Raw genomic sequence first — 27,719 nt, forward strand, 5'->3', positions numbered from 1 at the left:
CTCATTCCCGTTGACCTTGAGAAAGTGTGAGACCGGGGTGGTCGGCAAGAAAATGGGTCAAGAGCTGCTGTCCACTGAGGAGCAGGGGAAGGGCAGAGGTGGGGGCTGGCCCAGGCTGGCATGGGCCAGGGGGCTGGGTGGGCACGGGGAGGAGGCAGCCGGTGGCCCTGGAAATCCTGAGAACTGTGGATGAGCGGGCAGTTCCCAGTGCCCAGCCCGGAGCTGGAGGTGGGCGGGGCTGGGCGGGCGGGCTCACCTCCGCCTTCACCAGGGTGTAGCAGGACGGGCACTCCTGGCACCGCGCCCTGTCGGCCGTGAGGAAGAAGTTCTCCTGGCAGCGGTCACACTTGTAGCCCACGAAGCCGGGCCTGCACACGCACGTGCTGTTCTCGTGGCATTGGGGCGAGGCGGAGCCCAGCGGGGAGCACCTGCAGGCTGCGGGGTGGGTGCAGGTGGGGGGTGGGAGGTGGGGAGGACAGGCAGATGGCACTGAGTGTCCTGAGAGCCACCCACACTGGAGTCCCAGCCCCTGCAGCCTCACACCTGGCTGCTCCAGACACCCCTGGGCAGCTCAAGGACACTCCCGGGTCCTTCCCCGGAGACCGGGTCAGAGGTCAAAGGTGATGACCGAGATGCCGACTTGTTTCCGAGTTCCGGCATCCGAGGAACTGCCACGCAATCTAACTGCACAAGCGAGGAAGCCGAGGCCCAGAGAGGTGAGGCATGGGTCTGTCCACAGGATCCCGGCCCCTCGGCACCCTCTGCTCACGCACTGCGCGTCTGCTCTGAGACCTGCCTGGGTCTGACCTCTCTCTCCTGCGGCACAGCCACCTTCCCCATGAAACCCCAGGCCACACCCTCCAGGGAGCCAGGAAGGACCCGGCTTCCTTACCCCGGCAGCCCTTGATGGAGAAGCCGAAGAAACCCAGCTGGCATCTGTCACAGGCCTGGCCCTCGACGCCCGGGCGGCAGGGGCACTGCCCAGTCTCGGGGTGGCACTGGTTCTCCTGGGAGCCCAGCAGGTGGCACGTACAGCTGTGACAGGGAGGGACCCGGTGTGAGTGAGCTCGGGGCCACTCCCAGCCCAGCTGCCGCTGCTGCCGCTGGGGAGGGGCCTTGGGACCGCGCCCTCTGCTCCCGAGGTCCTATCTCCATGTCGGTCCATGTCCAACAGCTTCCCCTGAGCTGCGCCCGGGGAGGCAGCCCCACACATACACAATGGCTGCGGGGACATATGCCCCTTGGAGACTATGCCCCTATGGAAAGTCACGAGGCACTCAGCATAGTAAAGGCCCTGAGAAGTCACGTAAAGCAGAACTCTGCTTGCTTCCCTGGGCATTCCCTGGAGTCCACTGCTCCCCAAAGGCACTGCCTGAGGTGCTGCTGTGGCCAAAATGTCACCGAGCGACGTGTCACTGAGAAGGGAATCCGACACCAAACCGGCCCCCTGCCCACCTGGACATCCCTTAGGAATGCTCTTGGCCTGCATCCTGGGCTGGCAGGGCCGTGAATCTGACCCCCAAGGGACTGTCCCTTTGTCCCCCTTCAGGGTAGGACACTGTGTACCTGGCAATGGGCCTGGGATGCACATTCCAAGCCAGGCCCCTCTCTGGGGGCCCCCTGCTGCTTCCTTCCACTGTGGGGGACCTAGGGGCAGTGCACCCACAGCCTCACCCCACCCACCTCCGGCAGCCCCTCCCGGGCTGGAGGTCGTAGAAGCCTGGGCTGCAGCGGCCGCAGTCCCGTCCGGTGACGTGAGGCAGGCAGGCGCACTGGCCGCTCACCGGGTCGCAGGGTCTCCGCGCACTGACCGAGCCCCCGGGGTTGCAGCTGCAGGCTGGGGGTGGGAGCAGGAGAGGGAGTCGGGAAACCATGTAGATCATCCGCCCAAGCTCCGGGGTCCAGGAGGTGCAGGGAAGACGGGCAGCCCGTGGAGATGGCTCAGTCAGCTGCTCTGACAGGAGGCTCGAGGGCCAGGCTCCCATCGCAGCCCATTTGCGATCTACCCTTGGAGAGGTGGCCCCGGGCCCTGTGAGCCTGCCCTGGGCCCCGCAGGCTAGAGAGAAGCCAGAGGCTCAGTAGCAGGTGACAGGCAGCCAGACCCCTGGATCCGCTCTTTGGGACTCGACCCAGCTCCCCTGGGCCCCACAAAACAAGAGGCCAGTAGAGAGCTGACAAGTGCCACTTGGAGAAAGGGCCCAGGAGCAAGTTTGGGGCAAACCCTGAGCAACTCCCTGCAGCGCTCTGGAGCCTTCCCCGGGTGGTGTGCACCTCGGCCCTCTGAGCGGGGGCCCGGGCTGCGTGTTAACCAGGCAGTAGGAGGGAAGGAAGCACAGTGCAGCCAGAAGGCACAGCCCGGCTGGGCCCAGGGGCGGGGGAATGTGACAGGTGACAGGCGCCGAGGCCATCGGGACAGTCCCCTGAGCTCCCTGTGGAGAGGGAGCTGAGCGCTAATGACCGAGGCAGGAGGAAAATCACAGGGCAGAGCTGACCAGATCCCCAGGCTGAGGGAGAGCGTGGAGAAGAACAAACCCTCTCACTTTCCGGACAAGAAACAGAGAAGGCGAGGAACCGGCTGAGGCTGCACAGCCTCGCGGAGTGGCGGCTGGCCAGGAGGTGGGACTCACACACACACTTGTCCACGGGCCGCGGGGCCAGCGCGCTGCCGTAGAAGCCGTCCTGACAGCGCTCGCAGCGAGCACCTGTCGTGTTGAACAGGCAACGCAGGCAGTGGCCAGACAGGGGGTCGCAGTTGCCCACGGCGTTGGGGTCCACGTTCCCACTGCACTGGCACCGCCGACAGGGCTGGGGGTCCCCAGAGAGCCCCAGCGGGTCCCCAAAGAAGCCATCGTCACAGGTCTCACAGCGCCGTCCTAGGGGAAGAAAAGGCCTGTGTGGAGGAGCAGGGACGAGGAAGGCCAGCCTGCCGGGTCCACAGGGGTGAGGGTGGGCTCCGGGGTCAGCTGACCTGGGGCGGGGCCTAGCTCAGCCGGCAGCTGGCTGTGCGGTCTTGGGCAAGTCACTGTGCGTCTCTGAACTCGGGGTCCTCATCTGCACAGTGGGGCGGGACTATTGAGAAGTTTGGGGAGATCACTTGTGCAGAGCTCCTAGCACAGGGCCCGGCACGGTAAACGGTCAACAGCAGTGGCTGACATCTATTCCCCATCACCTTGTCGTCATCACCGTCCTCCTCACCAGCACCTTGGCCATCATCTTCACCACCACCATCATCACCATCTTGATCAGTCTCTTCATCATCATCCATGAACTTCATCTTGATCAGCACCCCCTTCCCTTCCTTAGCAGCAGCATCTTCATCACCATCTTGTCCCCTTCGTCATCATCATCTTCATCACCATCTTGACCAACAGTCACTTCACTGTCTTCATTTTCATCTTGATCATTACCTTTGTCATCATCATCATCATCCATCGTCTTCATCGTCATCTTGATCATTATCTTCTTCATCATCTTCATCTTCATCTTCATCACTGTCTTCCCCGTCACTCTCTGCATCATCTTCCTTGTCACCATCTTCAGTGTTGCTGCCACCCTCTTCCTCGTCCTCCTCTCCCTCACGTCCCACCTGAGCTTGGCTGCTTCCTCGTTGCGGTTCCTGCTCCCATTACCTCTCTTGCTTTCCGGGGTCCTGACCTTCCTCTGGACGGCTGATTTCCGGCTCCTGCCCTGCCTCCGGGGCTTGAATTGGGGTTGCTGCCCCACCTCCCAGGCCTCAGGGTCCCTGGGAGTCTCAGGAAAGGTGGTGCCTGAGGAGGCTTTTGGCGGGTTGTGACCTGGGAGGTCCACTCTGGACACAGATGGGAATAAAGGAACGTCCACGTCCCCCTCTTGTATATGTCTGCGTGAGACAGACGGCGGGGGACCCACAGACCTCACAGTCCCACGGTCCCCTGGGGGCGGCGGGACGACGGGCACACGGTCTTCTTGCCGCCTGCCCGTTATGTTCCTCTTTACGCGTTTACGGGCGGGTTCAATCGCGACAATGCGCATTACTCGCTTTATGATTTAATTAACAGCCACTGTCACCGCGAAAGAGAGTCCCCGTGTCCTCAGTGCTCATCGTTCAGATGGAGTCAAGCTAACACGACTAAGGCAGGCAACCTTGAAAATGGAGAGGAGGAATACTAAGACAGAAAAGAAAAAATGGGAAGAGAGGGGTCTGAGCGGAGCTCAGGGGAGACGCAGGTGCCTGGCCCCGGGACTCTGAGAGAGACAAGAAGTAAGGCGGGCAGGAGGAGATGGAAGCTGGTGGTGAAGGCCGAGGCCCCGCAGGTAACCAGCCATTCGCTTGGACCTGGGAGAGGACAGCTCCCAGGGCAGGAGGCCGCTGTGAGGTCCGGGAAGGAGGCCGCGGGGTCAGGATGAAAATACACAAAGAAGAAGTAAAAGAAGTTCTGGAGAAGGAAGGGGTGATGGTTGGACAGCAATATGAGAGCAGTTAATGCCACTGAACTGTCCACTTAAAAATGCTTAAGCCCGACCGGCGTGGCTCAGTGGCTGAGCATCGACCTATGAACCAGGAGGTCACGGTTCAAATCCCGGTCAGGGGACATGCCCAGGTTGGGGGCTTGATCCCCAATAGGGGGAGTGCAGGAGGCAGCCCATCCATGATTCTCTCTCATCATTGATGTTTCTATCTCGCGCTCCCTCTCCTTTCCTCTCTCTCTAAAATAAAATTAATAAAAACATATTTTAAAAAAATGCTTAACATGGCAAATTTTATGCTACATATGTTGCCATAATTTGAAAAAATTAATAACAGAATAAACCAAAAAAGTCTTGCGTTGTGCACTTGAAGTGGGTGAATCGCAGGGCGCGTGAGTGCTATCCCAGCAAAGCTGGTTAAAAACGCGGATGTGCAGGGCGGGCTGCGTCCGCGTGGGAATGAGGATCGGGAGAGGCTGGCATTTTCTAAAAGCTGAGCGTTCTTTTTGTTTTGTTAATCCTCACCCGAGCATATGTTTTTCCATTGATTTCTTTCAGAGAGATTGGAAAGGAGGGAGGGAGGAGGAGAGAGAGAGAGAAAGAGAGACAGACTTGGATGTGAGAGAGACCCATCAATTGGTTGCTTCCCGCACAGGCCCCGACCAGGGCCAGGGATTGAACCCACAACCCAGGTACATGCCTTTGACCAGGAATCAAACCTGAGACCTTATGGTTCTCAGGCAGATGCTCTAACCACTGTGCACCAACCAGGGCTAAAGGCTGCAAGTACAACCAGAGGTTTTCTGCCTTGACGCACCTGCCAGGGAACTCAGGAATACAGACTTCTGAGCTGCATCCCTCGCTAGGCCAGGCTCTGTGGGGCCTGGGCCCAGACATGGGATTTTCACAATCTCACCTGGATATGCTCGATGGCCCAAGTTCTGCTGGGAACCCACAGCAGCTGGGCCCTGACTCAGTGTCCCCAGAGGTCAAGCCTGCCACCCCGAAGCCGGCCCTCCCTCATCTGCCCCACTCCATACCCAGGACCCCACTCCGGGAGCCCAGGCAGGGGCAGGATCCAGGGCACCAGCCACTCACCTTTCTGGCCCGCGGGACAGTGGGTACACACCACCTCCCTGCTCTCTGGGATGGTCGTGCAGGACGACTGTCCAGGGCACGGGCAAGGCTGGCAGTCGTCGGCTCGGCCTGCAAAGGGGTTGCCATAGAAACCTGGCAAGCAGCGCTCACAGGACGGGCCCTCGGTGTGGTGGCCGCACTGGCAGATCCCTGAGGGACAAGATAAGCACCTGTTTAGCACTGTCTGAGCCAAGAAAACTCCAGAGACAGGGAGCGGGCTCCTGGTGGCGGGGGTCACAGAGCACGTCCCAGCAGAACAGGGGGAGCCTTCCAAGGAGGCAGCAGGGCCCGGGGATGAAGAGTCCACCTCGGGTTCACGTCCACTGAGTGAACCTGCGCCAACAGTCTAACTGAGGACACCTCAGTGTCCCCATCTGCAAAATGGGTACAACAACCTCCACTGGGCTCTGACCTCGAAGGTTTCCACCAGGATTTAGTGCAGCCGGAGTGCTCTGCGCAGTCCCTGGCACGCAGAATTATTATCAGTTATCATTCGTATATTCTATTCCCAAACCTCTAACCGAAGCAGCAGGCAGCACAGCTAACGACTCCGCGCAGTTTTCCTTTTCCCATCCTCCGTGCCCTCCTAACTGCAGGGGCCCAATGGGACAGCGACAGACCCAGAATTCTGGTTGTGACATGAGGCTCCGTTTATGGGGTCTGTGGGTCCTCAGTGGCCCCCGGCCCACAGGTTTCTGGTGGTGGGGGATTCTGCAAACCCCTTCTCCAGCCCACAGCACCTGGAGTCTGCTCAGAGTGGGGGACTCTGGGGACAGAGGCGCCGGCCAGGGACTGGGCCAGGAGCCTGGTTGGCAAGACTGCCACAGGGGAAAGAGGGAACTGGGTAGAGGTGGAGGGGGGGATCCAAAGGGAACCATCACGCCTGCCCTGTTCTCTACCGGTCCTGCCTTGGCCCAGCACCCACACGCTCATAACGCCTCCTTCTGTCCAGGGTGCATAGCAATGGCCCCGCCCACTGGACACACGAGGACTTGCTGGGCAGGAAGGCGTGGCACGGCCAGGGGATCTGAGGGATGACAGGTTGGTCCCATCTCATGAGTGGGCTCTGCTTCCTCGGTAGGGGCTGCCTGGAGCATTGCAGGGAGGGATTACGAGCCCCCATCTGGGCTCGATTGGTGATGCCTGCCACGGGCACAAGCGGGCGGAGGCGCCTATGCTGTATGTGCATCCTCCTGGCCAATCTGCTGATTCCCAGGCGCCTGTCCTCTGTCAGCTCCCGACGGGGCCTGCGGAAAGCTGAGCAGGGGCTTCCCTTCTGAGACCCTGCCTGCTCCCGGGCAGCAGCAGGGCGCTGGCCCCCCACGACCTGTGTGAGAGGCCTGTGTCCAGCCCTGTCCAGCACCTCCTGCCCAGTGACCTCCAGGGAGGTCCTTCTGGGTTTCCTCTCTGGTCAATGGGGAGGAACCGCAGGCAGTGAGCTTGTGGGAGGAGCCGCTCTGCCACCTACTGGCCATGTGGCCTCCCTGCGCCTTAGGCCCCTCACCAGGTAGAGGTGACCCTGTAGGCCCTGGCATGCGGGGGGATTTTGCAGGATTCAGTGATGTGGTGGCTAACACGGTGCCCAGAGCGTGGAGGGCCTCGGCGACTCACCTGATTGGCACTGTGTTCGGAGGGCACCGACCCAGCACACAGCCGACCCGCTCTGGGTGCAGCCCCGACCGGGTGCCGGGACACTCACCTGTGTTAGGGTCACAGGTGCCGTGCTGGTTGCAGGTGCAGGGGACACAGTTGGCATAGGGACCCCCCCGGGGTGTCTCCCTCTTGTAACCCGGAGCACAGGCTTCACAGAACTGGCCCACGTATCCCTGGGGACAGGAGCAAGTCTCCACCCACGAGGCCGGCGGGGAGAGGCCGCGCTGGGCCGACAGGAGCCGGACCTCTCTCAGGAGCACTTGGCCTGGGAGCGAAGGCGGGGGGAGAGAGAGAGAGAGAGAGAGAAAGGGAAATGTTTCTCCCCCAAACCTTCCTATTCACACACGTGACAGGCTGAGGGTTATTGCCCATGATATAGAGGCAGCCCATGGCTCATTTATCATTTTTTAAAAACAGTCAAATAAAGAGCAAAGGAAAACGAGGCCATTTTCAGGACGAGCAGTCGATGTAACTGGAAACGTTACGGGCGGACGTCCTCTCTCGGGGGTCATGAAAGATGCACATTAAACAGCGATGGTGCCGCCCGCCGCCCGCAGCTTGTTAGGCATTTAAAAACCGACGGGGCGAGGAGCAGCCGCGTGTGAACATAAATCAGGAGGCGCTGCTTCTGGCAGCGGAGGGGCTCCCGTCAGACCCTCCTTCCTACGGAAACAACCGGAATCTCTGGGCAGAATATGACAACAGGGCCCCGGGAACGCTGGCGAACCCACGGAGGGCGGAGCGTGCAGGACACTCGTCATCGGAACGTGGGGCGCAGCCTTCCTGGTGGGAAATGTGGCGGCACATGTAACACGTAACACGTGCCCCTGCGGCCTCACATTTCCGCTTTGGGGGGTCCGTCCCGAGGACACACGTGGGCGAGGACACGAAGCCCGGACGGGCCGCTCTGTCCTGGTCCTGCAGCCCTGCGTGCGGGGCGGGAACCGGAAACCAGTCCTCGGCTGCAAACGGGGCTGCTTGAACTTCGTGGAGCATCTGGGCCACGGAACGGTCCACGTGCCCACAGACGGGCAGGCTCTCCCACGGGTGATGACAGAGATCAACCCGCCAGACACGGCGAGAGCTGCAAACAGCAGGCTGCCAGGTGCTGTACTGTGCGACCCTATTTCTACATTTAAAAGGTCAGACTAAGTCATGCCCATGGAAGGGCCTGGAGGGAGGTGCCCTGAACGTTACCCGTGGGAAGGGGGAGCTCGGGGGCGGGTGGATGGAGGGTCAGGGTGTCCACCTGCCTCTCCAGTTCGCCCCCAGCACCCAGCACAGCTGGCTACGTGGGTGCCTGTAAGTGTCTGCTGACTGGAGGCTGAGTGAATGACGGAGGCGCTGGAAGCTGCTGGAAAGGGTGAAAATGAACTTCCTGCCAGGAGCCTCAGCGAGGGGGCCTGGGAGTGACCTGGGAGCAGGGGAGCTTTGGGGGGGTCTGGGGGTGAAGGCAAGCCAACCACAGCTGCAAAGAGAAGGAGCTGCACCAGGCTGGGTTCCAGCCCCAAGCCTCGGACTCAGAGAGGAGGGAGGGCTGGCCTCGAAGGAGCCCATCAGCCCCTGGGCGCAAGTCTGGGGGTTCTGTCACGCAGGGGGCCCCTCGCAGCGGTGACCCTGGACCATGTGCTGGCACCAGCGGCTCTCAGCTGCCTCCCTGGCCACGCACCTGTCGCTCCGAGCCACTATCCTCAGGCCCGACCTGCCCGGCCCCGGCCCCTGCCCTCAGCACCCACGTCTGCCCACTGGTTCCATGGTTCCAAGGTCCCGACCTCTCTGGGCCTCAGACTCCTTCGTGGTGAAATGGGGACAATAACCATGACCCCACGTGGGGACAATGCCTGAGGACTCCACACGGGAGCCGGGCCCAGCTGCCCCCTTATCATCACTGACCGGACGGGCTGGGGCGGGTCCGCACGCGCAGAGCCGTCAGGTTGGCGAGCAGCCGCTGGAAGTGGAAGGCGGGCAGCGGGGGGTCCGCGTCCTCCGAGGTCTCCTGCAGCCTGGTGGGGAGTGGGGGGGTGAAACCAGAACCTGAGGCGGGCTGCTGGGGCTCCCGGCATGCCTGGGCCTCAGGGTCACCTGACCACCGGCCCCTCTCAGGACAGAGCAGGACACTTACTGGAACTCGAGCTGCACCTCCCTGGGCTGCGCGGCGTCCTGGGGGCCCGACAGGCGGGAGTAGGGCAGGGTCAGGGCCAGGCCGGCCCCTTCCAGCCTCAGCTGCACAGGGAGGGGGGAGCCCCCGGGAGGGACCCGGAAGGTCAGGGTGAGGGGCTGCCCATAGCTGAACCGCTGGTCGCCCAGGAACTTCTCTGAAGACAAGAGAGGAAGGCTGTGACCGTCTCCACTTAATTAGCCTGATCTTAAATGTCTGCTGGTTTTACTGGCAACTAAACATCCAGACAAGATAAATCGACAGCAGAAGGAAAGCAGAGGCCCCTGCACAGCAGGTGCTCAGGCGGCTCGGCCACACCTGCGGCCACACCTGGGCTAGTGCCTGCGGTCACTGTCCTGACCTCCTCTGTGCGGTCACACGTCTGACCGGGGGTCTCGCAGGTGAGTCCGTGGGACAGAGGAGTGTGTGTGGGAGCAGAGGACACGTAGAGGCACCTGCCACTCGCCCCAGGCAGAGCCACGCGGACCACATGCGTCAGATGGAGTGGGACTCAGAGCGAGGACCAGCGACGCGTGTCACGTGGGGGACTGAGCAGGTGCCGACGGCCCCCAGAGGCCACGCTTTCCACTGGAGTCGGAAGGCGCTTCCAGCGGAAAGAGGCAGTGGCATCCAAGGCACATGAAGGACCAGGACCCAGCGCTGCCTTCCTTCCCTGGCCAGCGCTCCGGGTGAGCTGAGGCTGGAGTCACGGAAGGACAGGGGTTAGGGTTCAAAACAATCTAGAATTCTTGCTTCTGCAGGAATCCCACGGCTCTGGCATGGGGTGCAGTGCCTGGGGCGGGGGGTGAGGGGCTGATGGGAAGAATGCAGGGACTTCCTGGGGAGTGACAGTGGCCTGAAGGAGCCCCGGGTGGCATTGCTATGACCGGGAAGCAGGGGGCTCCAGCCCACGCCATAGGGCACGTGGTCGGCAGAAAACGAGCCCTCAGGATGTCTGGGTCCTAACCCCCAGCACCGTGAGTGAGTACGTTATGCTGCATTGTGGGGGGGTGGGCTGGGGGGAGGTGCAGTTAAGGTGGCCGGTGGAGATCAGGCTGTTAATCAGTGGCCTGTAAGTAGAGATGAACATGGATTACCCAGCTGGGCACCACATGGTCACAGGGTCCTTAAAAGATGGAAGAGGAAGGCAGAGGGGTGGGCGTCAGAGCGATGGGAAACGAGGAAGCGGACCAGCCCTGAAGGCGGAGGCAGAGGCCGCACTAAGGATCACAGTGGCCTTGGAAGCCGGAAGCCGGAGGCGGGCGCGGATTCCCTCGGAGGCCTCTGGGGACGCACTCTGCCCACACCTCCATCAGCCCAGAGATCCCTCCAGACTCCCGTCCGGAACACCGAGAGGCAAACTTGTGCTGTTTCCAGCCACCGCGCTGGTGGCCATGTGTCTGAGCAGCGACAGGAAACACGCCCCAGCGTCCTGCTGCCTGTGGCTGGAGGTACCTGGTGCTGTGAGCTCCTCCTCGGCTTCGGGGTTCAGCAGGAGGCCCCTGGGGCTCCACCGTGCGGGCCGCTCTGGCTCCCCTGCGCTGCCGGCCCGCCAGCCGTCGGCTCCTGGACAGCAACACACACGCAGGCCCCGTGAGACGCTGGAGGGCGGCCTCCACCCCCTCCAACCTCACAGCTTTCCTGGGGCCTAAGGATGCTGCCAGAGGCCTGCGCTCAGGGGAGAGGCGGTGCTGGCGACAGGCCCGGTGCAGGTGAGAGCTGGTGCGGCAACGGCTTGTGCCCACAGCCGGTGGCTCACATCCCCATCCCAGAGCCAGGGCGGGCTGTTAGGCTGGGAGGCAGCCCCAGAAGAAGCTAGAAAGCCCAGGACCTGGCCCTGGTTGGGGTGTGATCAGAGCTCTGGGCCTGCCCCTCCGCAGGCTTTGAGCAACATGAAGACACAACCCACAGACCCCGACGTGGGGGGTTGGGACAGCAGAGACCTTCCTGGCCGGCGCCCTCCCGGCCCCTGCCCTTCGTGGGGCGTGTGTCATGAGCTCCCTGCACCCGGGGAGGCTACCTGGTTAGGAAGCCGTCAAGCGTGAATGGGAATCCAGCCTCTGGTCCCGTCCCAGCCCAGTCCCCACTCGCCCTGGGAACGGCAGTGTAGCTGTCACACCACCCACAGTCTAGCACAGAGCAAGTGACCCAGGGGGCCAGGGGGGATGGGGTGGAGGCCCAACACCTGGGGCACCTGAAGGGTGAGGAGGGAGGGATGAAGAAAGGGAAAAAAGTCAGAAAGGGGAGGTTCTGCACCTCCCTGGCTGTGTGACCCTGGGCAAGTGACTTAACCTCTCTGAAGTCGTTTCCTCATCTGCAAATTGGGGGCAATGACATACTTATGGTCCCAGCAGCAATCCTCAGCGTTTGTATGAATACCCTGGGAGATCCCAGAGACTCTGAGGGGGTCCATGAGGTCACACTGTCTTCCTACTAACACTAAGATGTATTTGTATTCTCCATTCTCTCTCTCTCACAAGCAGAGTGGAGTTTTCCAGAAGCCACAAGACATGTGACATCACAACAGACAAAGGCAGAGCCGTGGTGAGAACCAGCCGACTTCTGTGAAGCCAGACCGCAGGAAGATGTGCAGAAATGGAGAACGAGGGGCGCTCTCTCACAAAGTTAGTCTTTTAAAAAGTTACTTCTGCCCTCGCCTGTTTAGCTCAATGGGTAGAGCATCGGCCTGTGGACTGAAGGGTCCGGGTTCAATTCTGTTCAAGGGCACATGCCTGGGTTGCAGGCTCGATCCCCAGTAGGGGGTGTGCAGGAGGCAGCCGATCCATGATTCTCTCTCATCAGTGATGTTTCTATCTCCCTCCCCCTTCCTCTCTGAAATCAATAAAAATATATATTTTTTAAAAGTCACTTCTCCCAGGTGGACGTCATTTTTTATTGTACATTTACTATCATTGTTTTTAATAATAGATACTTTCAAATTACTGCTTTCATTTCTAATACAGAAAATATCCACATACACAACCCACATGAATAAAAGTGTTTTGAGGGCCTCAATGATGTCCAAGAGCATACAGGAACTCGGAGACCAAAAAGGTTGAGAACTTCTGTCCGAGGGTGATGGTGAGATAATGGGATGAACCCAGGGCCTCGCTTAAAGTGAGGACAGACAGTGACTGTTCTTAGGAGCTAAACCAGGGGTCCCGGGGGAGGCCAACATCCCAGACTCCTGTGCCCCATCCCAAGCCCCTCTCTGTCCTGCTTTCTGCGCGGCGTCCAGCAGAGGGCGCACTGCCCCCACGCCTGGGGCGCCCCGGAGCCAGTGCCTGAGTTTCTGTCTCTGACTGACACTCTCTTCCTCCCTGGGGGAGATATAGGTCCCCCCGCCCCGCTCCCACCCCCGCACCTCCTGGCCCAGTGCTCCCCCCCCCCCCCTGAGAACAGCTGGGGTCCCCCCAGGCTGGGATTTAATGCAGAGTTCAGAGCTCTGACCTTTCCTGCTCCAAAGAGGACCTGTGCCACCTGGATTGGGGGCCTAGGCCACCAGGAGCCCCTGGACCCTGGACCCTGGGCCCAGAGACCTGCACAGCGGTTTTGAGAGACAAACTCAGACGCTGGCAAACCCTGGTGCCAACAACTATGTTCTGTCACCTACCTCTTCCGGGCCTCAGGTGCCTCATCTTTCAAAATGGGAATGAGAGCACCTGCCTGCGGGGGACGCCGTGAGGTTCCCTGCATGTAGAGAGCACACGGCCTGGCATACAGCAGGTGCTCAATAAATGCAGGCAAGGAGCTTGAGCTAAATCCCCAGCACTGGGCTATACCGAGGCAGGCCAATCTTGACCTGGAGTGATTGCAAATTCCCCCACAGGATCCGAAGGCTGCCTTATACCCGACCTTGCCCACGAGTATAAGGGATGCTGGAGGCTGAGGAAAAGGCAGGGCCGAGAGGGAGCAGAGGGGTGCAGGGAGGCACTGGGAGTACCGGTGGGCACAGAGGGACCCACCTTGCATGGCTGGCATGGGTGCCTGCGGGGGGCGTCTGGGCTGGGCCAGAGGCTGCCCCTCCTCCCTCTCCACCCTCCCACCACTGCAGGATCGCCCAGAGCAGGGTGGCCGCCCACCGGGGCTGGGAGAGGCCCCTCGGAGGCGGCTCTGGGGGCTCTTCTTACCCAGGCAGAAGTCGGAGAGGATGTGGTGGCCCGGAACCGGGCAGCGGCTGCACACACCTTGGGAGTGGCCGTAGCAGAAAGCAGCTGCTGCAGCCGGCTGGGTTGTGGGGCTGCAGGTTAAAGGTCCCCTGGGCGACATCTGAAATGGAAGCAGGCCATGCCCACGGGGCCGGGTGAATGGCTAGGCTCGGGGATCCCAGCTGGACTCATGCAAGTCCAGAACCCTGGGGATACGTAAACAAATTGTTTTCCGGATTTACGGAAGATTTCAAATTCTAGTACAGAAGTCCCGTGGCTGCTTCCGCCAGCTTCCCCGATGGCCACACCCGACACGACCACAGGACACCCATCAAAGCCAGGGACTCGCACCGGTTCCCCTTCCTGACGAAACTCCACACTGTTCTGGGATTCGCCCCTCCCCCACAAACGTCTTTTCTGCTCCCACATTCCATCCGGGACACAGCGTAGCACTTAGTCCCGTCCTCAGTCTCCCCAGCTGCTCCGTCTTCCCTGGCTCCCACGACCTCGACACTTTTGAAGAGCACTGGCTGCTTGATCTTGTAGCGTGTCCCTCGGCTTGGGCTTGTCTGGTGTTTTCTCATGATCAGCCTGAGGCAATGGCTATTGGGAAGAAATGGAGGCGAAGCGCCTTCTCGCCCCAACATTGTGGGAAACGAGACCCCTGTGCCGTCACTGGTCACGCTGACCTTCACCACTTGGTTACGTGCTGCCTGCCAGGTTTCTCCGCTACAAAAAGGTCAGGCTCTAGTAGCTCGAAGCAAATCACTAATCCCACCCACCGGCAAGTCCTGGGAGTTAGGCGCCACCTCCTGGAGGGGGCGGGTGAATAAAAAATCGTGGACCTTGCTGAGCCCACCATAAAATTCACGTGCATTTTGAGGGACATGTTTGGGGGCAGCAAGAATATCCTGTTTCTCCTTAAAGTCCCGCCCATTCATCGCAGCAGCGCCTGCCCGGCGGCGTCACTCAAATCCTAAGGACGATTTTCTCTTTCCCTCCTTCCTTCCACGTTAATAATCTGGAATTCTTCTGCAGGGAAGACGCGGCCCGTAGTCCCAGGTATTTATTTACTCATCTCTTCGCACCGGGGTGGACTCGGGAAATTTGTTTTGCCTCCGTTAGAACCCAGCACCGCGGGATTTCTGTGGCTCCGATTCTTCCGGCCTCTGGACTCAGGCCCCATCTGGGCTGGGTTTTGTTTTTGTTTTTTTGTTTTTCTTGGTTGTTTTTAGACCTGTTTTTGTTTTTAAGCACTTTTTTTAAAAAAAAAATCTGTTTTCCTTTTCTGGCGCAACAGAACACGCGAGTTCATCTGCCTTTCCCCACTCCAGCCCCCGGGTCAGCCATTTCTCCCAGGAGCCCTGAGAGGCAATGAACAAACAGAGTCCTGGTCTGCAGCCCGGGGCCCGTCTGAGCCGCCCGGACAGCAGAACCTGATTCATAAGAAGCGGCTGCTGCCCCAACGCCCCGCAGGCTCCGCAGGACACACGTGGGCAGGGCTCCCATCTCTCAAATGGGCGGCAGCTCCGAGTGAGGACCTGCCCAGGATGCGGGGTGGGGGGCAGCGCCGTGGGAGAACCAGTGGGGTCTGGTTCCCTGACTCCATGCTGCCTCCTCACTTGAGGGGTCTCGGGGGGCGGGAGATGAAGCAGGGAGTCCAGTCCCCACCCCAGAGCCCACAGGCCATGGGTGGACGAGGCTATGGGCAGAGTCAAAGCCAGGGCATGCCACTCAGCTTTGGCACTGGCTTCTTCCTGAACCAATACGGGCCCAGCGTGGACGCCCGGAGTAGACAGTCCGCAATGTCAGGCTGTGCCAGACACTTCACACACAGGGCCCCGGGCAGAGAAGCAGGGCCCCGGGCAGACCCTGTGCTGGCTGCAAAGGGTTTCAGAGTTCGGAGCCAGAGCCAGGTACACAGCGTGTGCCTGAGGACGGAAACCACGTCTGTGGGTCAGCCCCACTGCGGAGCTCGGAGCCCCAGACACACGAAGGAGGAAACTTTCCGAAGTCCTTCTGCCTAGTTGGGCTTTAAATGCGCATGTGCACCATGATGGGATGGCAGAGAGGTGGACCTCAGCTCAGCAGGAGCTCCGTGGAGCAGGGCACAGAGAAGGATTCCGAGGTCACGACAGGGCTCATGATAAACACTGCTGTGCCCATTAGTGTGCCCGCCCTGGTGGGAGATGATGCGGGGTGGGTCTGGTGGTAATGTTCCATTAGTGATGCCTGCCCTGGTGTGGGATGGGAGGGTGTGGCAGTGCTCCATTAGTGATGTCTGCCCTGGATGTGGGACGGGAGGGTTATGGGACGGGTGTCATATATTTGCTGTCCCTGGATTAGATGATCTCTCCTATCCTTTTCAGCGATTTCTTTTCCGGATTCTGAACTAGAAAAATAAAGATGTATTTTCAAGGCTGTGAACCATCGGTGGTGCTGGGCCACAGCATAACAGAGTAATAAAACCTGCAGATGACTTCCTAGATGGCAGAGCCATGAGCTCCAGGAAGGTGCCAGGAGAGGGGGTGCCTAAGTCTGCGAGGATCCTGCCCCCTGCTCCTCCCACCACCATAAGCCTGAGGCCACTTCTCACAGGCTCATTGCCAGATGGGCTCACCCACCTGTCACACTGGCTGCCTTCCACGTTCTCTTTGCAGGGGCAGCGCCCACTGCGGGGGTCGCAGGCGCCCAGGCTGCCGGCGGGATGGCAGGTGCAGGGTCTGCCAAGGAGACAGGACGTGGGGAAAGGTGAGCGACTCCAGAAGAGGAACAGCCCGTCCTCCTGGGAAGGAACCCTCCACCCTCCCCACTCCTGAGAGGACAGGGGGCAGACGGGCCCACGAGCCTGCAGCCCCCGGTTCACTGCTCCCCCCTCGCCAAGGACGTGACCATCCGCTCACCTGAACAGCAATCCATCTGCCGACCCACCACTCATCCGTCCATCCATCCATCCATCCACTCACTCGTCCATCTGTGCATCCTTCCATCCACCTGTCCACGTACCCTCCCACCCACCTAGTCACTCACCCATCCATGCACCATCCATCCAACCGTCCATCCAGTCCAAATGCCCCGCCATGTGCCCCTGCTGGGCCGCCCACACCCACGGCGTGGCCACCTCACCTGCAGCCTCCCTCGCTGAGTGAGTGGAATCTGGGCAGGCAGCGGTCACACTTCCAGCCCGTCACGGTGGCCTTGCAGGAGCAGGTGCCCGAGTCGTCACACTGTAGGCGCAGGGAGCCTGGGGGTGGGATGAGGGGAGGGCACAGGGCATCAGGGGCTGGAATGGGGCAAGTCTAGCGGCTGGGGCAGCAGGGCCCACTCACCTGCCGGGTGGCAGTCGCACGGCTGGCAGGGCATCCAGGGCTTCCAGCGGTAGAAGTTCTCCTGGCAGAGCTGGCAGTGTGGCCCGGCCGTGTGGTCGCGGCAGTGGAGGCAGCGCCCGCCGTGGCCCGTGCTGCGGAAGAGCTGCTGGTCGAACACGCACTGCTCGGAGTGGCCGCTGCAGTTGCAAGCTGTGGGCAGGAGGTGGGGGTGTCAGCGGCCGTGGCATGTGGCAGGACGGGAGTCCGTGCCAATCAGCCTCCTTCTGTGGAATGAGCAGGCAGCTCGGGGAAGGTCAGAGATGGAGTTCAGGCCCGGCTTGATCAAGGATATGGAGACCAATTGATCGATCTTTCAAAACAGGGTACTTTTATGAGCAGAGGGGGCACCATTAATAAATATCCCAAAACACAGGGCCCTCTGAGGCAATCGAGGAGGGACAGTCACCTGGGCATGTATCAGACAGACCCCCTCAGAGCGGCAGTGTGGCTCACTCCAGGATCTCTTGTGGGTCTGTGTAACCTGGTCCCCAGTGATCATGAAAAAACTCAGAAGCATGAAAATCCACGTCACCCTTCAGTCACTCATTGATTCATTTAAAACAACCTACGTGCTAAGGATTGGCTCTGTGATGACTCTTGTGGTGAGCAGGGCAGGGGGGGGGAGCCAGTGAGCAGTACGGTCCCGGCTCCTGCGTGCACACTGCACACTGACAGCGGCCAGATGCAGCAACCCGTGCACACCCTGCAGGGGGCGGGCGCTGGGAGCTGAGGAGGGGCCCTACAGCTGTCCTGGGGACTGGGGCAAGCCTTCTCGGAGGGAGTCACAGCTACAGGGGCATCTGAGGGGTGAGCAGGAAGGAGCTGGCCACTGCAGGAGGGGGCGGGAGGGAGGGGAGAGTCCCAGGCAGGAGGTGAGAGCAGAGATAAACTGTGGGACCAGAGAAGAAGATTCACCCAGCGTGTGCGGGGGGGGGTGGGGGGGGCGTGTCCTGTGATGGGCAGGGAGGGGGGTGCGGACGCTGTGCAGTGTGACCGGACAGGGAGGGGTGCAGGGCCAGCCCAGAGGGTTAGCGGTCGGCTTGACCCGGAGGCTGGGCAGTGAACTCCTCCTTGGGGTGAGGGGCTGGGGGGGTTAAGAGGGGGATGCAATCACACTTGCACTTTCAAGAGCCCCCAGGGCCGCAGGCAGGGAGGGCCGGAGGGAAGCCGGGCCAGCAGGGAAGAGGGGGCTTGGGCGCCCAGGGAGGGGTGATGGGGCCCTGGCTGCAGAGCAGGACACAGATGGGCTGGAGGGATGCGGACCAGGCTGGATTCAGGGCTCAGGGGCTGCTGGGACCGGGGGTGGCGGGGGGTCAGGCACGAAGCCCCCGTTTCCGGGCTGGTGACTGGGAGGACAAAGATGTGACCACGGGGTGAGGATGTGGCCAGAGCAGCATCTGGCCTTCTGTGCCCTCACCATGGAGACGGCTCCAGGCTCGGAACGAGTGAGCCAGTCAGCACGGCTTCCTTGGCTGTGGGAGGACTCCCTGGTGGAGGCAGGCCAGCGAGGGCAGCAGGAACCCATTAGGGTCCCGGCACCCTGTCCCACGGAGCAGGCTGTGCCCGCCCTGTCCCAGCTCCAGCAGCCAGTGACCCAACTCCAAGAGGACAGAGGACCCAGGGCCCAAACTCCCACCAGCGGCGGCTAAGCCCGCTGGGAGCCAGTGCTGCTGACACCTGCTATGCACCAGAGCCTGAAACACGCAGGTGACGATCGGGGAGACAGGCTGGGGCACCAGGCTGGGAGGAAGGTGGTGGGTCCCCCCACCCACCCCGTGCGTGCGCAGCCCTGTGTCCCTGGAGAAGGGCTGACGGCCCCGTCCTCTCCACATGTGGTCCAAGCCACATCACAGGGGCGGGAACATGGCAGGGCCGCCGGGGGCTGTGGGACAGGCTGGGACCGGGGTGGCCTGGCTTTCATTAGCAGCTGCGGTTGCAGCAGTTGAAACAAAGGAACAAGTTGGGGGACCTTCCCCGCCCTCCCACAACAGACACCTCCACTGAGGGGGACTTGGTCGGGGGGAGCTGCTGTGGGGGGAACACTGACAATGCCAGGCCCACCTCCTGCCACCTTCGGCGCCTCCTCACCCCTGCAGCGGCGCGGGGGCTGAGTCCCAGCTGCCACAGGCCCACCCAGGAGCAGCCCCACAGCGGGTCCCGGGGAGTTTGTTTCCCGGCCTGCACCCCGGGCCCCGGAGTCCCAGGTCACTCACGCAGACACTCGTTGGCGGCCTCCGCTGTGCCCCGCGCCCACGGGCGGTCCTGGAAGAAGGGCAGGCAGCGCTCACAGTCCGCGCCCGTGGTGTTGTGCTGGCATCGGCAGACCAGCCGGCCCTCCGCGTCGGGGCCACACTCGCTGGCGTGTCCGTTACACTTGCACCTGGGAAAGAACGTGGAGGACGGGGGCTCAGAACCCAGAGGGCACCGGCTCGGGGTGGCCCCACGGGGTCGGCAGAGGAGGGGTTAATCACCGAAGCCTGCACTCCGGTGGGCCCACTGCTACGGCTCAGAGATGAGTTTTATTGAACTCCTACTATGTGCCCGAGACAACAGAAACAGACAAGCGTTTCTGAGCTCTGTTGACATTTAATCCCATTGCACGTCACAAGCTCTAGCCCATTGTACAGATGGAGGAACTGAGGCACAGAGAGGTTGCCCGAGGCCGCCAGTCAGTATTGGCAACTTTTGTGAGGCTGCCTCTGCAGGCTTCTGCCCAGGAGGAGCCCCCAGGGGCCGGGAGACCCAGGAAGAAGCCTCTGACTCTGGGGTTGAGGTGGGCCAGCTCACAGGGCAGTGAGGGGTGGGAGGCGCCTCCTGCCCTTCTCCTTGGACTCTGCCCAATGAGAAAGAGGCTGCTCCTTGCAGAGGACACCCCGCCCCCAACTCATCTCAAGTCCCCAGTGAGTCCATGCCTTGGAGGGCAGCCCTGGCCCTTGTACCACCTCCCCCTCCCCCTCCACTTCACTCCCCCCAGGTCAGGAGACGGCTGGAGCTGGGCAGGCACAGAGAGGTGCTCTGGGGGCCATACCCATGGGGCTGTCCCGAGCGGCCAAACCAAGCTACTTAGAGGACGGCCATGGCGTCCAGCTCCCAGCCTTCCGCTGCGCCGCTCCCGACCCAGGTCTCCCTGGAGCCCCGCTGCTGTGGCGGGAGGGACCGTAACTATCCCCATTTCACAGATGGGCAAATGGAGGCTCAGGCCATGAAGTGACGGATGCTAGCGGCAGAGTTAGAATCTGAACCCGGCTCTCCTACTTTGCACAGACCCCGAGTTCCTGGCCAGCTCTCTCTCGAGCCACTGTGGCTCCCCATAAACTGTGTCCCCCACTCCGCCCCCCGAGGGCGTTGAAGCAGCCTGACCATGGCCAGCGCTCACAGCGCTGTCTCTGCTTCGGGGACACAGGGCTTGGGAAGGGCGCAGGGCACAGCTTCCTCACCAGGCCTCCCTGGGAGCCCAGGGTGGGCAGGTAACACCCAGGGTTTCTGGCGGAGGTGAGGGGGCACCAGGCAGTGTTGGGACAAGAGACCACCCGTGTTCCCAAGAGGTTGCTGCGAACACCTCCCTTCCCCATGAGGCCCTGTGACCCGGAGGGAAGCAGTGAAATTTGTGTAGGCCACTGTGGGCGGACACAGGCCGCTGGGCCACCTGCGCCCCGCCAGCTGCAGGCCTGGGGGTGGTCCGGCTCTGGCAGCTGGGGCCCAGATGTTCTCTGGGGCCAAGCCCCTGACAGCAGGCGCTGGAGCCCACTCCACCCGCCACCCTTGGAGAACACCTCCTCCGGGTTTGACCTGAGTCAATGTGGGGGTGGCAGGGAAAGGGAGCAGAGAGGCCCTCTCAGACACCCCCATTTCCCCTTTATTCCCAGGCCCCAGCCTTTCCTGAAAGGCGCTGACACATTGAGTGCAGACAGCTGGACCCCATGTCCTTCCCAGACTCTCCGCCTCTCCAAGGCCCCCCAAGCGTCCCTGAACCGCGGGAGCCCCCTGCTCCCTGCCCCCCAGGCCATCACTCCCCCGTCGAGCTGACTTCCCGTCCTAAATAGCTTTCGGACCCACACGCTTTCCCCGCCCTAACGCCATCTCCCACGGCCGCCACCTAATATTCCGGCCGTTTCTCTCTCTTCTTCCCCCCACAGTGGCCAAATGTTGGAGCATTTTAAAAATCCAGCCCTGCCCGGCCAGCTCAGTGGCTGAGCATCGATCTATGAACCAGGAGGTCACGGTTCAATTCCCAGTCAGCGCACATGCCAGGGTGGCAGGCTTGATCCCCAGTGTGGGGCATGCAGGAGGCAGCTGATCAATGATTCTCTCTCATCATTGGTGTTTCTATCTCTCTCTCCCTCTCCCTTCCTCTCTGAAATCAATAAAAATATACAGTAAAAACACACACCCAAACCCCACACAGCTCCCCTCTGACTGTACCCAGGGCCCTGAGAACCTCCATTCCAGCCTCAGGGCCTTCTCCTGGGTCCTCAAGTCCCACCAGGTCTCGCACAGGGTGGCCCTCGGCTGGAATGCTCCCCTCCTCCAGCCTTGGCGGGTCCCCTGACTGCGCACACCCTGTCCTGGCCGCGCACAGCCTGTCCTGGCCGCGCACACCCTGTCCTGGCCTCCCGTCCTTGTCGTCCTGGGACAGGCTGCCGCCAGATTACTGAACCTGGAGCAGGAACCCATCCGTCTTCCTCGCTACTTTCCCAGGAGGAACCCGACGAGCGTTTATGCTGAAGATCTCTCATGCCTCCCCTGCTCCTCCGCCCGCCTTGCACACCCGGTCCCGGGCGGCCATGTGTGCGACCGCCTGGATGTCAGTGCCTGTTCCTGGGGAGGGGAGATGCTTACACAAACTAGCGCTGCTGCGGAGGACTGCGGACCAGGACCAGGCCAACCGCACAGCCTAACGCCCCGCAGGAGAAAGGCGCCCAGCGTGGTGACCCTTCCGAGGCGCTGGGCTGGCCATTGGGCTTGGGAGCAGCCTGAACTGAGGTGCCTCAAAGCCGCATCAAACAGTGCGGAGCCCGGCCATGCCCAGCCCCCGGGAGCGCTGGGAGGCAGGGGGTGGACGGGCCCGCTGCTTATAAAATCAGGGCGCAGGAAGGAAGAAAAGCTTTGAAAGCTCCGCATTCCGTGCTGCTCCTGGTCGCCACCCACCAGCCACACGCGCAACACAGGCGCTCAGTCCGGCTGCAATGTGAGCGCATGTCAGCCGGGACCTCGGACCCTCGCTGTGTGCTGTGAAAATGCCACTTGATGGCAGGAATAAAAGTACCTGCGAGAGGGAAGGAGGAAGGAGGGGGAAGGGCCTTCGAGGCAGAGGGAACGGTGGTGCCCAGGCCAGCATGTCCCTCGCGTGGTGGTGGACGCAGCCGATGGGAGAAGCTGCAGGAGGTGGGCTGGGAGGCGGGGAGCAGCCAGGCGGCTTCGAATGCCGGGCCCAGGGGACCAGGATCCACTCCCTGTCTCTCCCGTGGGCACCAGAGTGGCTTCTTCACCCTCCCCCCACGTGGGCGACACCACGCGGCAGCCACCCTGCCACTTGCTCCGCCTTCACCTACCTGCCGCCCACCGAGAAGTCGGACACGGCGTAGTAGTAGGACTGCAGCACCTTGGGGTCCTTGAAGATGTCATCCCCAAACGTGTTGAGCCGGTCGAGCGAGATGAGGAGCTCGGTGCTGGTGACCCACTCCTGGGGGGGCGGGGCACAGGGAAAGGGCTGCCGTCAGCCGGGAGGCCCAGCTGGCCTCTCCATGGGTCTCCAGGGACACACGGACAGGCCACGCTCAGACGCATTCCAAGGACACTGCAGAAGTCAGGAGCCTGCGTGTCGGGCTCCTGCCAACCCGGGTGCCAGGCCACTGCCTGGCTGTGCAACTTTGGGGAAGTTGCTCGAAGTCCCGGAACATCCCTGTCCCCATCTGTGACATGGGCCAGCACAGCGCCGGGCCCACGAGGGACTTGGGAGGATGGCCGATGTCAGCAGCGGGGCGTGGGGTCTGGTCACCTGACTCCTCCCAGTGGCTCCTGCACCCCATTCTAGAGGTCAGCTGGGAGAGCATATACCGGCGCCCTTCTCTCCTGCTCAGTGAGGCCTGGCGGGGGGCAGGCCCTCGGTTTATAGGTGCATCACATGCCAAAGATCAGTGGTTGAGCTTCAACCTATGAACCAGGAGGTCAGGGTTCAATTCCCAGTCAGGGCACATGCCCGGGTTGCGGGCTCCATCCCAGTGTGGGGCGTGCAGGAGGCAGCCGATCAATGATTCTCTCTCATCATTGATGTCTTTATCTTTCTCTCTCCCTTCTTCTCTGAAATCAATAAAAACATATATATTTTTTAAAAGATCAGGCTTCCACAGACAAGTCACCTGTCCCAGGCGATGTCTGTCCCTACAGAACCCCCACCCCCACCCCCAGGAGCAGGGGCTGGGGGCCCCTTTACTCGCTGCAGCCCCAGCCCCGGCTCTGCCCACGCAGCGAGCACTCCGTCAACACGGAATGAGCGCTTCCCCCGGAAGAGCTGGTGGGAGAGAACCACGTGAAGGCTGACATTTTCATCCGCCTGCTGTTTGTGACAATCGGTCGCTGCGGCTGGATTTTAATTAGCATTTTAATTCAGCGCAGGAGCTCCTGGTGCAGCAGCCAGGCCGTTAGCACAGAAAAGGAGCTCCTGGCAGGGCCTGTCGCCTCGCCCCAGCAGGGCTCAGGCCAGCCGGCCTCTGCGGCTCCCTGAGCTCAGCGACCCGCGAGCCCGCCGCCTGGGACCCAGGGCCGCTGCCCAGGATGCTTCAGCGGGGAGGGGGGGCCCAGCCCCGGGAAGCTCAGCGGGCACCTCAGAGCGTTTGTACGTCCCCATCTCCCGAATCACTTCTCAACGTCCCTGTGCATCCAGGGATCTGGTTAGAAGGTGCCTCCCCGGGGATGCTGGCTCGGGGCCGCCCAGGAGCCTTGTGAGTAGGAACTGTCACTGAAGCAGGAGAGTAAGAAGCTGGGAAATTCCTGGGCAAGTGGAACGGGGAAACGGAGACGAGATAAGTAAACGAGGCCAAACAATCTGAACAACGCACAGCCGGCTTGTGAAGCTCAAGACCTTATCTTCCCCAACCAAGGACACTCGAGAGCAAATGGTTTACACCTCCCCTCTGAGCAGGGAGCACAGAGCTTCGTCACCCTGGTCCAGCCGTGGGCAAACTACGGCCCGCGGGCCGGATCCGGCCCGTTTGAAATGAATAAAACTAAAAAAAAAAAGACCGTACCCTTTTATGTAATGATGTTTACTTTGAATTTATATTAGTTCACACAAACACTCCATCCATGCTTTTGTTCCGGCCCTCCGGTCCAGTTTAAGAACCCATTGTGGCCCTCGAGTCAAAAAGTTTGCCCCCCCTGCCCTGGTCGGAGCTAGAGAACAGAGACCCAGTTAAGGCCACTGGCGATGGCCAAACCCAAGGATGGATGAAGTTGGGGAACAAGTAACAAAACCCCGTTAGAGCCGGACGGACCCAGATACAGCGCAGCAGAAAGCCGACCAGGGACCCATCCCACACGCCCCTCCACGCTCATGCTGGTGCATCGGCGGATTAAAAACGCACCTGGAAAGCTGATGAGTATTCTGCTGAAACCTCCCCCTGAGATTCTCACTCACAGAAGAGAGAGAAAAACCTTCAAGACAAAGGCTACCAGCTCCGGCGTGCTCTAGAGTAGCGGTCGCCATCCCGTGGTCCGCGGGTCCGAAAGGCTGGCGACCACTGCTCTAGAGCAGGGGTCCTCAAACTACGGCCCGCGGGCCACATGCGGCCCGCCGAAAACATTTATCCGGCCCGCCGGGTGTTTTTGCCGCCGCTGTGTGCATAGGAATTTGTTCATCGTTTTTTTTAAACTATAGTCCGGCCCTCCAACGGTCTGAGGGACAGTGAACTGGCCCCCTGTTTAAAAAGTTTGAGGACCCCTGCTCTAGAGCACGCCCATGCCTTTTCTCGGGCCTGAACTTTTTCGCTCCTTCTCCTAAACGCCAAGGGTCCCCACGAGACTAGCAACCAGGGGGGCAGCGGGCAGCACAACTCATCCCCGGCTAAACCCCGATCCTGCCTCCAAGATCCCCTTTCTCTCTGACTGCCCAGTGGCTGACAGCAGCCCGTCCTGGCTCACTTCTTTCCTGTGACATTTCTCGGGAGCCAAAGCAGAGCCCCCGTAGGCTCTCCTGCTGCCTCCTCTGCTCTAAGCCCTTCCTTTGTGTCACTGTCTCCAGCTTTAATAAACGCTCTCTCAGCACCACAGGACTTGTGCCGTGAGATCTTTCCTGCACAAAGTCAAGGATCCCCACACAATGCTGGCTGGCCCATGGCAGACCCCGCTCTGGGCCCCGTCCCCTTTCCAGTGACATTAGTCCCCCCATTTTACAGGTGAGGAGACTGAGGCTCAGAGAGGGTAAGTGCTCTGCTCCAAGCTGCACAGCAGAATTTGGGTTTGGGTCCCAGCTTTAACCACGAGGCGGCCTGTCTTCTTGCATCTACCCCAACGCCCTCATCACACCAGAGGGCTAGAGGGCAATGACCTGTCCCCCTCGCCCACTGCCCCCCCCCCACCCCCGTCTCCAGCCGCACAACCCTCCTCTGGGTTCCTGCCCTGGCTTGTGGCCCATGGCCTGCTCCCTCAGGCTGCTAAGATAACAGGAACCGTGTCCAAATCTCCCCGAGACCCGGGGGCAGGAGCTGGGAGAGGATTTGCTCCCTCAGCCCAACCATATGGGGCCCTCCCTGAGGCCTCCAGGGTCATTTAGGGCAAAACTGGAGCCCCCAGGGACACAGGCAACGGGCTTTTCCAACTTCCAATCACTTCAGCCAAAACTGTGAGTGGGGACGGGGTTGGAGTGGGGACTCGGTGACTCTGCACAGACCCCGGTCCGGAGTGCGGGGTGGGGGAGGTCAAGAACGGTGAGCGACGGTGACTTTTAGCTTCAAAGCGTGAATGAGCACCCCTATGTGCCAAGCCCCGTGCCGGCCGCTTCATAGCTGACTGTCCGATGCGGCAGCCACGGCCACAGAGGCGATTTAAGTCAAAATTCATGAAAATGAAACAAAATTCAAAATCCCGTTTCTCACATGTGCGAGTCACACCGCAGTGTTCTGCGGACGGAGGCCCGTGGCCGCCCCTGTGGACGGTCGGCAGACCCACTCCCCGGGCGGCAGAGAGCTCTGCTGGAGGCGCCGCCGTAGAGCACCGCCGGGGCTCCGGTCCACAGCTCATGCTCTTCCCACACTCTCTCTTTCACCCTCGGAAAAGCCCTGGGGACACACGGGCGGGTAGCATTGTGGGGTCACAGAGGGAGGAAGCGAGGCCCTGAGCCGGGGTCCTGGAAGGAGCCAGCACACTCAGGTTCTGGTCTGGGCCTCCCACCCCTCCAGCCCCTGGGCTACCCCCTCCCCTCCCCAGGCCTCAGTTTCCCCACCCCCACAGGAAGGGGTCAGTGAGGTGGTGGTGGTCCCCCGGCTCCCGGGAGCCACAGGCTCTGACACGGGGGGCCACGAAGGGACATCTGTCTGCCTGTGCGCCCTCTTCTACCAAGTTCGTCATCAGGTGCCCACGGAAGGTCTGGACACAACAAAGGCTCCTGTTGTTTAAAATCTGAAAACCAGCCCGGCCGGCGGGGCCCAGTGGTTGAGCGTTAAGCTATGAACCAGGAGGTCAGGGTTCGATTCCCGGTCAGGGCACATGCCTGGGTTGCGGGCTTGATCCCTGATATGGGTCGTGCAGGAGGCAGCTGATCAATGATTCTCTCTCATCACTGATGTTTCTCTTTCCCTCTCCCTTCCTCTCTGAAATCAATAAAAATATATTTTAATAAAAATAAATAAATAAAATCTGAAAACCCTGGGATCTCATGGGTCTCCCTGTGTCCTGCCGCTTTAGACTTTCCTGTGGTCCCTGGACGCCGTGTCCCACCCGCAGCCCAGCCCCAACCCTCCGACCCCTGCCCACCCCCCACCCTCGCCCCCAGCCTCCCAGCCCCGCTCCTCTCCCACCTGCAGCGCGGGGCTCTCCTCGAAGTTGTAGGCGCTGGGCCGGCCCTCCAGGGTGGAGAAGGCCACGTTGCCCCCGCTCAGGGGGGAGATGTCGCTGAACTCGGAGGTGCAGAAGGCCACGCGCTCGTCCTGGCCGGGCCGCAGGTAGTGGCCCTCGGGCCGGCCGTAGGTCTTCCCGCAGGAGGCGCTGTAGAACTGGTAGGGCTCCCAGGGGCCGCCCGCACGGCTGCGCTTGTAGATGGCGAAGCTCTCGGGGCGGCTGGTGTGGAACTTGAGGCGCACGTAGGTGATCTCGTAAGCTTTGCCTGCGGCGGAAGACACCCCCACCTTAACTCGGTCCTCCCAGGGCCGCTCCATCCCTCCCACGTCTGCAGCTTCACCCCGGCCCATTGCAGTCCGGCTTCTCTGAGCCTCGACACCAGCCACTCCTGCAAAGCACCTCCACCAAGCACCCCCTCGGCCCAGCCAGGGACCCCGCCTTGCTTCCCTCCTGGGCCACTGACCACTCCCGCCCCCACCAGGAGTTCCATACAGTAGGGTAGTGTTTGGGAATAAGAAGGAATGAAACACAGATGCTCCTCCACTTACGATGGGGTGACGTCCAGATAAACTCATCGCAAGTCAAAAATACTGTAAGTCAAAAATGCATTTACGCCCGGCCAGTGTGGCTCAGTGGTTGAGCACCGACCTCTGAATCAGGAGGTCACAGTTCGATTCCCGGTCAGGGCACATGCCCGGGTTGTGGGCTCCATCCCCTGTGTGGGGCATGCAGGAGACAGCCAATCAATGATTCTCT

The 27,719-nt window shown here is 61.1% G+C and overlaps 1 protein-coding gene across 1 annotated transcript; it reads right to left on the bottom strand.

The window, feature by feature from the left end:
• Nucleotides 1-256: 256 nt before the first annotated feature.
• LOC102433247 (laminin subunit gamma-3-like) lies at nt 257-27,313 on the bottom strand (the record flags this gene model as incomplete). Its single annotated transcript, XM_014449725.1, is given in 18 exon segments — nt 257-435; nt 893-1,035; nt 1,684-1,837; nt 2,628-2,873; nt 5,545-5,733; nt 7,283-7,501; nt 9,130-9,239; nt 9,359-9,551; nt 10,850-10,960; nt 13,525-13,603; nt 13,605-13,652; nt 15,290-15,295; nt 16,163-16,265; nt 16,669-16,786; nt 16,872-17,060; nt 19,124-19,290; nt 22,463-22,593; nt 26,924-27,313. Coding segments are annotated over 18 exon segments (2,775 nt in total), but the record flags the coding sequence as incomplete, so codon positions are not given.
• Nucleotides 27,314-27,719: the final 406 nt, after the last annotated feature.

This window comes from Myotis lucifugus, unplaced genomic scaffold (assembly GCF_000147115.1).
Source record: "Myotis lucifugus unplaced genomic scaffold, Myoluc2.0 scaffold_1375, whole genome shotgun sequence".
NCBI lineage: Eukaryota > Metazoa > Chordata > Mammalia > Chiroptera > Vespertilionidae > Myotis > Myotis lucifugus.